This window comes from Zalophus californianus, chromosome 13 (assembly GCF_009762305.2).
Source record: "Zalophus californianus isolate mZalCal1 chromosome 13, mZalCal1.pri.v2, whole genome shotgun sequence".
NCBI lineage: Eukaryota > Metazoa > Chordata > Mammalia > Carnivora > Otariidae > Zalophus > Zalophus californianus.
The window spans coordinates 62,217,305-62,229,575 of record NC_045607.1 but is presented as its reverse complement, the minus strand read 5'-3'; the positions used below and the strand labels follow the sequence as shown (position 1 = coordinate 62,229,575).

Sequence of the window (12,271 nt, the reverse complement as noted above, 5' to 3'; positions counted from 1 at the left end):
GAGGGGCAGAGAGAATCTTAAGCAGGCTCCATGTCCAACATGGAGCCTGATGCGGGCTGGATCTCACAACCCTGAGATCATGACCTGAGCTGAAAGCAAGAGTTGGACACTTAACTGAGCCACCCAGGCACCCTGAACTAATTTGATGTTTAAAAAAATGTAAGAATCTATTTTTACTGCATGGCATGTTTTAAAATACATCATGTTGTGAGATAATTATGTACTAATGAAAGTACAGTGACACATTAAAGGTTCATTAGTCAACTGTAGTTGAAGGGAGGAAGAGAGGAAATTCCTAGGCATAGTGATGCCAAATGTCAAAACATTTAAAAGCTACAATGGAAAAAACATTTTTCCTCTTCTGTATATTGGAAGTGGAAGTATTTTTTTTTTTTTTAAAGTAAGTAGATGAAGGTTTACTAAAATGGAACCAGGAACAGGAATAGATGCTGAAAGGGAGAGTTTTCATTTGAAAACTTTTTTAGATAGTTTTTAGATAATCCCAGAGGTATTCTCTCCTCCCTCCAACATTCTTGGTTCCCTATGCAATTGAGATTTATAGTTAAATGAATGTTACAAATCTAGAAAAAACAATAGCCGGATTAGTCTATCCTTGAACATGCCATGGGTCAATTTGGTAAGCAAGAGTTCTTGGAGATGGAGGGGGCAATGAAGAAATTTCAGGAAGAAAGAATATTTACTTTCAAGAATGTTGCAAGGTTTTTGATTTTTAAAGCTAAATTAAAATGTGAATAATCACCATGTACTTGTGATTAAATGCACTCTCTTCCTCCTCATAAAGTATTGCAGCATTTAATTGATAAACAGATCAAATGAAAATAAGATGATTGGATGTATTTTACACAATAATATATACAGTTATATGTCACTTTGAACTTTACAAAGAACTCCAGCACTTTAGATTTTAAAAAGAAGTTTTACATTTACTATTTCATTTTAATATTAAAAAGAGAAAAAAAGCTCTGAAGTAGGTGAGAAAGGAATTCTCATTATGTGAGAATCAGTTTTACCCAAAGCCATAGGCCTTCTGAATCAAAGGGTTTAATTTAAAACTAGGTCTCTGGATTAACAGTTCCCTGTACTTGGTGCTGCATAGTGTTGCTGCCATGCTACTTTTTTTTTTTTTTAAGATTTTATTTATTTATTTATTTGAGAGAGAGAGAGAAAAACAGCATGAGTGGGGAGAGGGTCAGAGGGAGAAGCACCAAGCCGGGAGCCCGATGTGGGACTCTATCACAGGACTCCAGGATCATGACCTGAGCTGAAGGCAGTCGCTTAACCAACTGAGCCGCCCAGGCGCCCCTGCCATGATACTTTTAACTGATGGGATTACATAGTTATGGTATTCACTGGGTATTCTGGCTCAGAGATTATCCAAACAAGATAAATTCTTATTGGGCCAGAGTACAACCTCATCTTTGGGGTAGGACATCTGTAGAGCAGGATTCTCTCTCAGGTCTGTTGAGAAAGTTTGAGAAAAGTTCAATTTGAATCAGGCTATCCTAGGTCAAGTCTTGCCATGGCTTGCCCACACCCTCCTGCTCTCTGGCTCTCTTGTTAGGAATTGCCCTCCTTTACTTCTTTTTTGTTGTTAGGCTTTTAGGAATTAAATAGTATTTCCTCTATCCCTAAAAATATTTTGAGAACTCCTCACATTAGCTTATGACCAACCAAAGGGATAGGAGCATCATCTATCTTGTGTGTTTCAACCTTTTATAATAAAGCAAGTGATAGGATAAATCTATTGTGTGTCAGGAAGAGGCAATAGCTATTCAAACCCAAACAATTTCTTTTTGTTTAGATCCCATTTTTAGTATGTATGTGGGAGATACTAGCCTGTGAGTTAAGGACTTAATGGTATTTCAAATTCCTGGTCAACTTTTCTACTCCCATCCTTCATTTGTCAAATCTAACTCTTCATAGGAAGTCTTCTTTCTGTATTGTAGGGAGACTGAGATGGAAGTAGTGTATGTTTAGTGGCAGATTACTTCACTGCAAACATAGGCTAAGGTTCTTACCTTTTGTTTTCAGACACTGCCTGGCTAAGTACTAAGCATTTTCCATTGTTAATAGTAATGATAATAATAATGATAATAATAATAATACCACCACCAACATGGAAGCAGAAACATTCCCTTTCACCTCAGTTGGCTTTTGATGTCTTTTGAGTTCTTTTCAGCATTTAGCTCTTCTTATTTTTTCATCTCAGCAAATCTATTTTGACTTTTTTAAAACAGGTAAGTCAACAAGGCAAGGGGCCGGAGCACACTGGTTCACAGAAGCCCCTGTGCCTTGGGACTTGAGGACATTGCTCCACAGTATCTATTTGTTAGACTATGACAGCTAGTGGTGAGGAGTTTTAGAATGTGTCACAGCTGTAGATGTTAAGTACTAGATGTAGCTGTGATTGCTGTCACTTGTTCTCATATACTGTCCTCTGTTATAGGCATTAGGAATTTTTTCTCTTAACCTGTTATATCTTTCTGTATTTTTCTGGCCTTCTATAAAATTTTGTAAAGTGGTATTTTTGTGGAGTAGATCTCTGCCTCTTTCATGTTAACTGTTATACATATTTAAGAGATTTGACCCTCTGGCTCTGGGAGCATTATATTGAACAAATAAAATTTGAATAGGAATTATTTTTCATATTCATGTAATGGCAGTGTATTATTGCTTGGCACATGATACGTGCTCTGTAAATGTTATTTGTCATGAATTCTTGAACCCAAAAGTTAATTAAATTAAATTCATTTAATACATTTTTATTAAGCCATATACAATGTTAGGTGAGGAAACTAAAAATATTGGTAAGGCAGTTACTGGGCCAGTGAATTCCTATGCTAGCTGGAAGGTAATTTCACAGAAGTAGTGAAATTGAAGGAGGGAGCAGTTTAGTTATTATTGGCAGGGATGGGGAGGGTATCAAAAGGGGGCTCATTGTCTGGCCATCAGATCTGACCTATCCCTTGAAGATGAGGAGGATGAAAAGGACATTCTTTTTGTTCTGTTTCTCTCAGAATGTATTTGAAGGATAAAATAGGTTTCCTGTCTGACATTAATACAATGATACTTTGGAATGTTTGCTTCTTTTATAACAGGGTTGTTTTTCCCTGGGTCCCATGCTCACCGTGTTTTCATGCCTTGTTTTACAAGAATTGCCTGAGGTTCCGTCAATTGAGGAGGAAGTGGAAGAAACAGAGTCTTGGGCGAAGCCTTTGGTCCACCTTTGGCAGACGAAGTCCCCAAACTTTGTGGCTGAACAGGAGTATAATGCAGCCATGGCCAAAATGGAGCCACACTGTGCCATCTGTGCTCTCCTCATGCCCTACTACAAGGTAATAAGGGTGGAGGGGTCACTGTCAAGGTTTCTTTTCACTGCTTCACTTTCTGTATGACTGTAAAAACACAGATGAATCATTGTAAGGTAAGTATGCACACGGAAAGGGAGACATCAATACTTACATGGCCATTGTAGAAGAGCCAACAATTTCTGAGTGCTACTTGAAAGACATTTCTCTGGTAGTGCTTTATCATTTTGAAATAAATGATTGGTTTATTTGTCGTTCATTTCAGTCAAGGGGCAGTTCCAGTCTTTTTAATCAAGAAACACAGAACTAAAAGCTTAACAATAGTATAAGTTTTGCAAAGAGAAAACTTAGACTTAGTCTCTGTTTTGTGTTTGAAAATATCACTCTCAATAATATGTCAGCTCTGGGCCCACATTTAAAATGTCTCTCTTTATCTTCCCACGTGGAACATGCATAAAATACAGCAGGACTCAATACAAACTGGATTGTTCTGTTCACCCTCATCAGCTAGCTGTGCATAGTACTGTTTTCAGTGTTATTCCATATGTCATACTGATGGCATTTTAGCTCACTGACGGCCACATTCTCTAACACTAACCCAAAGTGATCTTCAGGAATCTAGTAAGGGTGGAACTTCGTGACCTATTTTAAGATACAATATATAATAAAGCGTACTGATGTGAGCATTGTGTTCTGAGTTATTATCAAAAATGGAATCAGAAGTATTTTAAGATTGCTTCTCTTTTAGAGTTCATATAAACACTTTTTTGTTCAGACATTTCAGGGCATGAAATTGTGTGATTTGCCACATTTTCAGATCTTTGAAAATATATAAAGTAAACTTAACTCATTTGTCTTTGATGTGGCCCTTGTGAGTGACAAACTGTTTTCTGTTTAGTCATTGAATGTGTTTTCTTGGAAAAAGTTAACTTTTTATTGACTCTTATTTCTATATCATAATCTGCCTTTGTATTTCCCTAATAATTAAAAAAATTCTCACTAAAATTATAAGATATAGGGAAACTTAATAATATAAGATCTCTGGAGGTAAGGTAGTTCATTAATTAGAATTTCAGTTAAGCGCTAAATGTTTTTTATATATTTTGGTGAGAGATGACAGTTTTGTTTTGCACACTATATTTTCTTATTTAGTGACATTTGCCAGGTCATTCTGTCTTGATGTTTTAGAACTTTGTGGTGAGGCAGAACCTTCAAAAATTGTCTAAAAACTGTTGCACAGATTAAAACTGAGGTAAAATTCTTTAGTAAATGAAACCAGGTCTGCTAACCTAGTGAAAATAAAGAAAGAAATAAAAATTCCTCAGAAAAATTGATGCTTTCCCTGAACTGTTTATGTAAGAATATACTTTTTCGTACAAGCAGATGTACAGAATGTCCTCCTGTTTCTACAGCTTAGCTTCTGGATGGGAGCCTGAAGAGGAACATTGATAAAAAGCTAATAGTTATATCGAGGAAACAACAGGAAGAACAGAAGCTGGAAGTTAGTGCATGGAACAGCTGTTAGTGGATTGAATGACCAGAACAAATGATGAACTTTTTTGCATGTTTTTCACTCATGTGGGAATATTATGTTTTTCAGCCAGATAGCAGCAATGAAGAAAATGATTCTAGATGGGAGACAAAATTAGACGAAATGGTTACTCCGGGAGGAAAGACTAAGCCCCTCATTCCAGAGATGTGTTTTATTTATAGTGAAGAAAATATAGAATATTCTCCGCCTAATGCCTTTCTGGAAGAGGATGGAACAAGTCTTCTGATTTCCTGTGCAAAGTGCTGCGTACGGGTTCATGCAAGTAAATGAATCTCTCATTCATCAATCACTGGCTTTTCAGTGCTTCACATAATCTTTGTTTCTCACCCTTTTGTCCCCTGCCAAATCTATTGCACTGAACTATTGGCATTCTTAATGGTTAGATCATTCTTTCTCATATTTCTTCTGATAAAAGTATGAGTAAGTATAATAATCCCTTTTTCTACAGTTTTGTGCAGTATCAGTGGAGGGCAGTTTTGTTCTGTTTGTTGTCCAGATGTGGGGTCATTGTGGGGCTCCTTTCACATATTTGAATTTTACTTATGTTAAGAGATAGTTTGTAAAAACTTAATTTTAACCTCTGATGTTGATTCATGATTATTTTTCTTTGTACTTTTTAAAGGGACATGAATATTTCTTTGGTAATTTGGGGAATTATTGGTAAATTTAATTATAGAGTTTAATTTTTATTCTTTGTGAGGGTAAGGAGATCTCTGTTGCCTTCCAGGGGAGAACAGTCATTACAGCTGTTTTCCCTGCGGGACTGAGGTGGTTAGGTTCCATACCTGTCACAATTTGGTATTTTCACATCATGGGATAAATGGCAAATACATTTTTTATTTGCCTGCCATGTAAGTCCTCTAAAAAGTGAAAAAGGATCTAATTTTTATTGTAAGTCTATTTTAAGGCATTTTAATATTCCAGATCTTACCAAATCATATGTCATGTTAACATACTTATGTATGGTCTCTGTCAGTGTAGCATGAATGCTTATAATATAGGCATTATCTTCTGTATTTACCCCAGAGAAACACTAGTCTTACATTAGGGTTGAAATAGCCTCGCTCTCTATCATTTATTGATTGATTAGATACTGTCAGCTTCCCAAGGGATTTGAACATAATGTGTTTGAAATATAGCAACCTTCTTGTTGTACTTACATCAATCTGTAACACACACACACACACACACACACACACACACACACACACACACACACACACATATATATACACATTCACCCTACATTATTATAAGTATATAACAGCCAATGCATCATTTCACAAAAAACTAGGATTTAATTTTGATTCCCGACTGTACAAGCTATACAGTTTAGCCATAGTATTTCATAAACATATGCTTGAACTAAACATTTTATAGTTTTAGTTAACTATGATAGGCTTTTCTTTGGTAATTACATTTCTGTTATTTTCTCTTTCATTTAAATGTAATAGAAATTTGATATTAAAAAATACTTCTTTAAATCTTTCAAAGCCCTTTGAAAGGCAGTCAGAGTAACACATGTTTGTTGGTAATGTATAATTGCTGCTTATATTTGCATCATCAGCTATCTCCTTACACAGTTATTTTGAGTCAGGCATGTATTGAATAGACAAATAGAACTGAAGATACCCCTTCATCACTAACCATGAATTGTGCATCCTCTGTCCCTATCATTGAAATTAAAGCTAATTAAACATAATTTCTGAAATGTAATTTTAAATTATATTAAGTATAAAATATGTCAAAGTTTATTTATTGTATTATTTTAAAGCTTCCCCAAATTTTCCTTCATGAATTGCAACTTACTTTGAAATATGTTTTGTATGAGTAAAGAACTAGACCCAACAAATTAGAAATTTAATTATTTTCCCATTCAAGAATTATCTGATAACTGTTGTGAGCATTAGTAATGATTAAGACCCATACTCTCATGTTTCCTGGGGCTGATATCCTTTTAGCTATAAGGCATGAGAGCCAAAAGTATCTTTGAGACAGCCTTGCTTATGTTTTGTTCTAAGCAGTGACAACTGGTGGGCAGTTGTTCTGATTTTAGTTATTCAGTGCTAAGATTTATAATCCAAAATGCAAAAGACCTAATTCATGAATCCATACTATTATTTTATAGGTTGCTATGGTATCCCTTCTCACGAGATATGTGATGGATGGCTGTGTGCCCGTTGCAAAAGAAATGCATGGACAGCAGTAAGTGGCCTATTTTAATATCTTTTAACCCCTCTTCTCACTTCTCCACTGTGAACACATTTAAATCTAGCAATAAGGTAAGGTTGTACACATGCTTTTGTGTGCACTTCTACACTTAACTATATTTCTAGTCTTCTCTTTTCAAATCATCCTGTCTGGTGGCTCTATTCATCATAGAAATATTAAATAAATTTCTAGGTGTTACTGTTCTACTCAGGAGCCTACAGAGAATGCCAGTTTATCAGAACCAGTCTAAAATATTCCTTCATTTTCCTGCCCAGGTCTATTTTACAGTTCTTGAAAATAAATATTCTAAGTAACACTCAAGGTGAGGATCCTCCCTGACGCCTGACGAAACCATGCTCATACATAACTTTTCCACTGGTATGAGTCTTTCCCCACTCATTCATTCATACATTCACACTTCAACAAACTTTGGAGTCTGCTCTTTGCCAGGTGAGACAGGGTGCTCTGTCTCAGTCTGTGAACTTGACACAGAATCTTTCAACAACAAATGATACCCCATTTAGGGTACAAAGATTCCTCCTCATCTAAATTGTTTTTCCTGATGAACCCTTTTGAAACTTCAGCTTACATCCAAGCATTGAGTTCTATTCCACTAACTCATCATGTCACCTATTTTTCCATATAATTATGTGCTACCTTGTTATTTCTTAAAAATTCTCTTTCAAGAAGCCTTAGAACATTTTTGAAAATTAGGACCTGTTAGATCTTAACATTGTATCCCTCACTCTTAATCTCAGAGCAGATGATTTCAATTGTAATAGTAGCATTTGCTTTATTTCTCAATGATCTCTAATGAGTTAAATTTCTTTGCAACCAGGGTTAAAATCCTAAAGGACAATATAAGGAAAATGCCTTGCATGATAAAAATTTATGTCATGATATGTATGTTTAGCTCTCGGTGTTGAAAGAGACGTATGGTGACTATAAATTAAAGATGTCTGAGAATGTCTTTCTGAATGATTTTATTGCTGGCATTCACTTTAGGTAGTGAGGGAAAAATGAGGGAAAGTATGGACATTCTTTATAGCCCAAATAATCTTATCTGTTTCGTGTTAGAGGTAATATCTCCAATTTAAGAAGTCTTTCATTAGTGGGCCCAGAAAACATTTTTGTATTTCCTTTGATGTAATCATTATATTAACAAAAATTATGTTCATACAGAGTATCTTAAAATCAGCCAGGAAGTCCTGCTGTAATAAGTATATTCAGTTCTTGTTTACCATGCAGATCTTACATTTATTATATGAGCCAAATTAAAGCTTTGTAGAATCAGTCTGGCCTGTGATCCTCTCATTCACCCTGAAGTATAGGTTTAGAGATTAGAGATATTCTAATCCAGTTCACCAAGGTGTGAGAATCCAAGGTGTTCCATCCACAGTTACTGCTTGACTCCTTTGCTCACACACTGAACAGTCCTGTTTCCCAAGGTACCATTGTCCTTTGCATGGCAGAGCTAAGGCCAGGCCTATGTTACCCACCTGATTCTAAGGCCGCTTGTGATAGTTTATGCTGTTTTCCTTTAGCATGTCTTAAGAAGGAAATACTAGATTAATAACTCTTTAGAACTAATTTAAAGCTACTATTAATCTTAATCCCTCACACCCTTAGAAAATACAATGTCTTTGTGTTTTATTATTGATACCATGAAATAGAAATGGAAACTCTCAAATACAATTTTACAATGTTTTTTTTAGACCCACATAATACCTTATTTCTAAGTGAAAATGGTCTGAATTCACAGTGCACCAGTTGTTTTTTCAATTTATCCATTTGTGTGAACTTTGTCTATGAAGCTGGATTCCTATTTTTTTCTCCTGAGAAATCAGTGAATTGCAGTTTAAGCATTGCAGAGGAGTAAGTGATAATATCAATATTTTGGCTTTAAATCCCTTTAGTGTGGTTGTGAGTGTTACAATATTAATTTTTAGTAGACAAGTATGATTCTTTGGATTTTGTGGCTGGAATGATTGCATTTTAAAAGTATCCTTAGACTTGACATCTTTAGGAATCAATCTCACATTGTCAGTTTTAGGTTCCAGAAAAGCCTTGGAACTCCTTTTAATGGAGGTTCCAAAGGAGCTAATGGAAATCTAACAGTGCAAGGGAGGTCAGATGATATTTGATTGCTGGTTTGTACATCACTAACTCTAATTCCTAATTATTTCCTGGGATTTTCTTTTTAAATGTACTTTGTAAATGTAAAACTTAGTATTCATCGTGAATGCAAAACATTCCAATAACATTTTGCTTGGGATATATATTTATACAACAGATGTGATTATTCTAGCTAATTCTGTTTCCTTTTATGATGAGTACTTTGCACACCTGGACAATAAGAAGAGGGTAGCCTGAAATACCTTATGTTTATCTTTATAAGGTATATGTGAGACTTGAGTGTGGTGGTTCTGTTTTTTAAAGATTCATTTTAAAGAGTTCTCATTGATGGATGAATGGGTAAAGAAAATGAGGGGTATATATAGAGATACACACTGGAATTTCATATTCAGCCATAAAAAGGAAATCCTGCCATTTGCAACAACATAAATGGCCTTGAGAGCACTATGCTGAGTGAAATAAGTCAGACAGAGAAAGACAAATACTGTATACTCTCTTTAAATGTGGAATCTTAAAAGAACACACTGAACTCATAGGAACAGAAAGTTAACTGGTGACGGTGGGTGGGGGGGCATGGGAGAAATAGATAAAGGTGGTTAAGGGTACAGACTTCCAGTTTTAAAATGAATACATTTTGGGAATCTAATATACAGCATAGTAACAACTATAGTTAGAAATATTCTACTGTATAGTACTGTACTTGAAAGTTGCTAAGATTGGGTTGCCTGGGTGGCTCAGTTGGTTAAGTGGGTGCCTTCGGCTCAGGTCATGATCCCAGGGTCCTGGGATCGAGCCCCACATTAGGCTCCTTCCTCGGCGGGGAGTCTGTTTCTCTGCCTGCCGCTCCCCCTGCTTGTGCTCTCTCTCTCTCTGTGTGTCAAATAAATAAATAAAAATCTTAAAAAAAAGAAAAGTTGCTAAGTTCTTTAAAGTTCTCACCAGAAAAAATAAATAAGTAAAAGAAACTATGTGAGGTGATGGATGTGTTACCTAATCTTACTTTGGTAATCATTTCTAAATATATATACATAAATCAAATCATCATGTTATACATTTTATTTTTTTAAAGATTTTATTTATTTATTTGAGAGAGAGAGAGAGAGCCCAAGAGGGGGTAGGGTCAGAGGGAGAAGCAGACTCCCTGCTGAGCAGGGAGCCCGATGCAGGACTCGATCCCGGGACTCCAGGATCATGACCTGAGCTGAAGGCAGTCTCTTAACCAACTGAGCCACCCAGGCGCCCCCATGTTATACATTTTAAACTTACAATGTTATATGTCAGTTATTATTTCAGTAAGGTGGGTGGGGAGGAGACTATAATAGTAACTGTATCATGGAGGTAAGCATCAATAATTTATTTATTTTTAAATGTTTTAATCTATTTATTTGACAGAGAGAGACAGCGAGAGAGGGAACACAAGCAGGGGGAATGGGAGAGGGAGAAGCAGGCTTCCCGCGGAGAGGGAGCCCGATGCAGGGCTCAATCCCAGGACCCCGGGATCAGGACCTGAGCCGAAGGCAGACGCTTAATGACTGAGCCACCCAGGCGCCCCAGGCATCAATAATCTAAATTTTGGAAGCAAAGGCATTGTAGGGATTATTTCATCTAACATTAGAAGGTAGTTGGTTTTGTTACTGTCAACCTGGGCAAAGTAACTGAGGATGTATGCAAAGCTGGAATCAATGCTCACTGGTCAGCTGTCTGTTTATTTACCATTTCTAACGAGGGACATCATTCTGTCCCCAACTGTTGTGATAGTTTTTAAGTAACTGGAGGCCAGAACTTTTTCTCATTGACCTCTGTAGCACCCCTACTGCCTGGTGCAGTGTTGGATCATTTCTGAACGGGTGAAACATAAAGTAAGAAGGTTTTGTTCACAGAGATATGAGCCAGACCTTTATTTGTGGCCTTCAGTGCTCTCACTGTTTCCAGAGTCTCGCTTCAGTGCTCACTGTGTTTCATTTTGCTACTGTCTTTACTGTATCCATTTGCGTCAGTTAAAACAAGAAAGAAGATGCCTTATTACCAGCTTCACCTGAATGTGTTGGGGAAGAGATTAGTTACAAATTTTGGATTGTACCCTAATTTAGATTCTAGGATCCAGGCTCTATATCCAAATTCAAATGAAATGAAATAAAGAACCCCCCAAATACCTGTCTATCCTGAGATTCAGGTTGTACATCCCACCATTCTAACTAAATGTCATTGCTTTGTGCCTATTTTCCTATTTCAGTACTGCTCAGGTAAATAGATACAACTAACTGAAAGCTATGTTTCAGCTTATGGTTTATAACCCAACTATATTGGATTATTTTATTTTCAGCTATTTGTTTTTGACCTTTTGGGAACTATTTATAAAATTGATTTGGAGCAGTTTTTACTCCGTTACAGTATGACTTGAGAGCACATGCCAAACATTACCAAGTTCTGTTTTTAGGTGTATACTGTCAATACTCTGATTCTAGCATGTGTTTATTATTATTTTGATTTTTATGTGAATCTAAATTGAAATTTAGATCAATTATTTTGATCTAAATTGCTATAGTGTTCTCTAATCTGTGATTTCCACTGTTTAATGGCTGTGAGTTACTACTAATTAAAAATGCTAGTGTTCTCACTGTAAAAATGCAGAATTTGTATTGCTTTCTTTGAGATTTTTTCCCACCATTTTTTTTTTAATGCCTGCACTTAAAAAAAAATTTCCAGTATGGGTATTTCTGTGAAATACCTGAATACTCCTTTAGGGATACACTTCTGATTATGAAGAAAGATGTTAGTTAGGTATCTGGAATGGGCCGGTAAACTAAATACTTACTACTATTCTAAAAAGTAATCCATGGTTTAATATTATGTAGAGTAAAAATAGGATTTTCTATATTATCTTTTGAAGAATTTATAATATAGAATTCCAAAGGGTAAATGAATATAAGCAGGTTGAAGAGGTTAAAAAGGAATATGGATAAGATTTTCTCTTCTTAAAATTTAAGGATAATGTAGCTGTCTGGTGATTTTTTTTCTGTCTAGGTAATTTGGATATTTCTTC

General features: G+C 35.8%; 1 protein-coding gene across 10 annotated transcripts in view; it reads left to right on the top strand.

The window, feature by feature from the left end:
* Positions 1-12,271, top strand: part of KDM4C (lysine demethylase 4C) — a 567,234-nt gene that overhangs the window by 396,562 nt on the left and 158,401 nt on the right. For 9 of the 10 annotated variants that reach the window (XM_027615394.2, XM_027615392.2, XM_027615393.2 and 6 more), the window contains 3 exons: positions 3,175-3,356; positions 4,930-5,143; positions 7,010-7,086. In XM_027615394.2, the coding sequence (XP_027471195.1) occupies positions 3,175-3,356; positions 4,930-5,143; positions 7,010-7,086 (473 nt within the window). Of the gene's footprint in view, positions 1-3,119; positions 3,357-4,929; positions 5,144-7,009; positions 7,087-12,271 lie in introns of those variants that run through there. The other variant, XM_027615401.1, reaches the window with a different exon arrangement.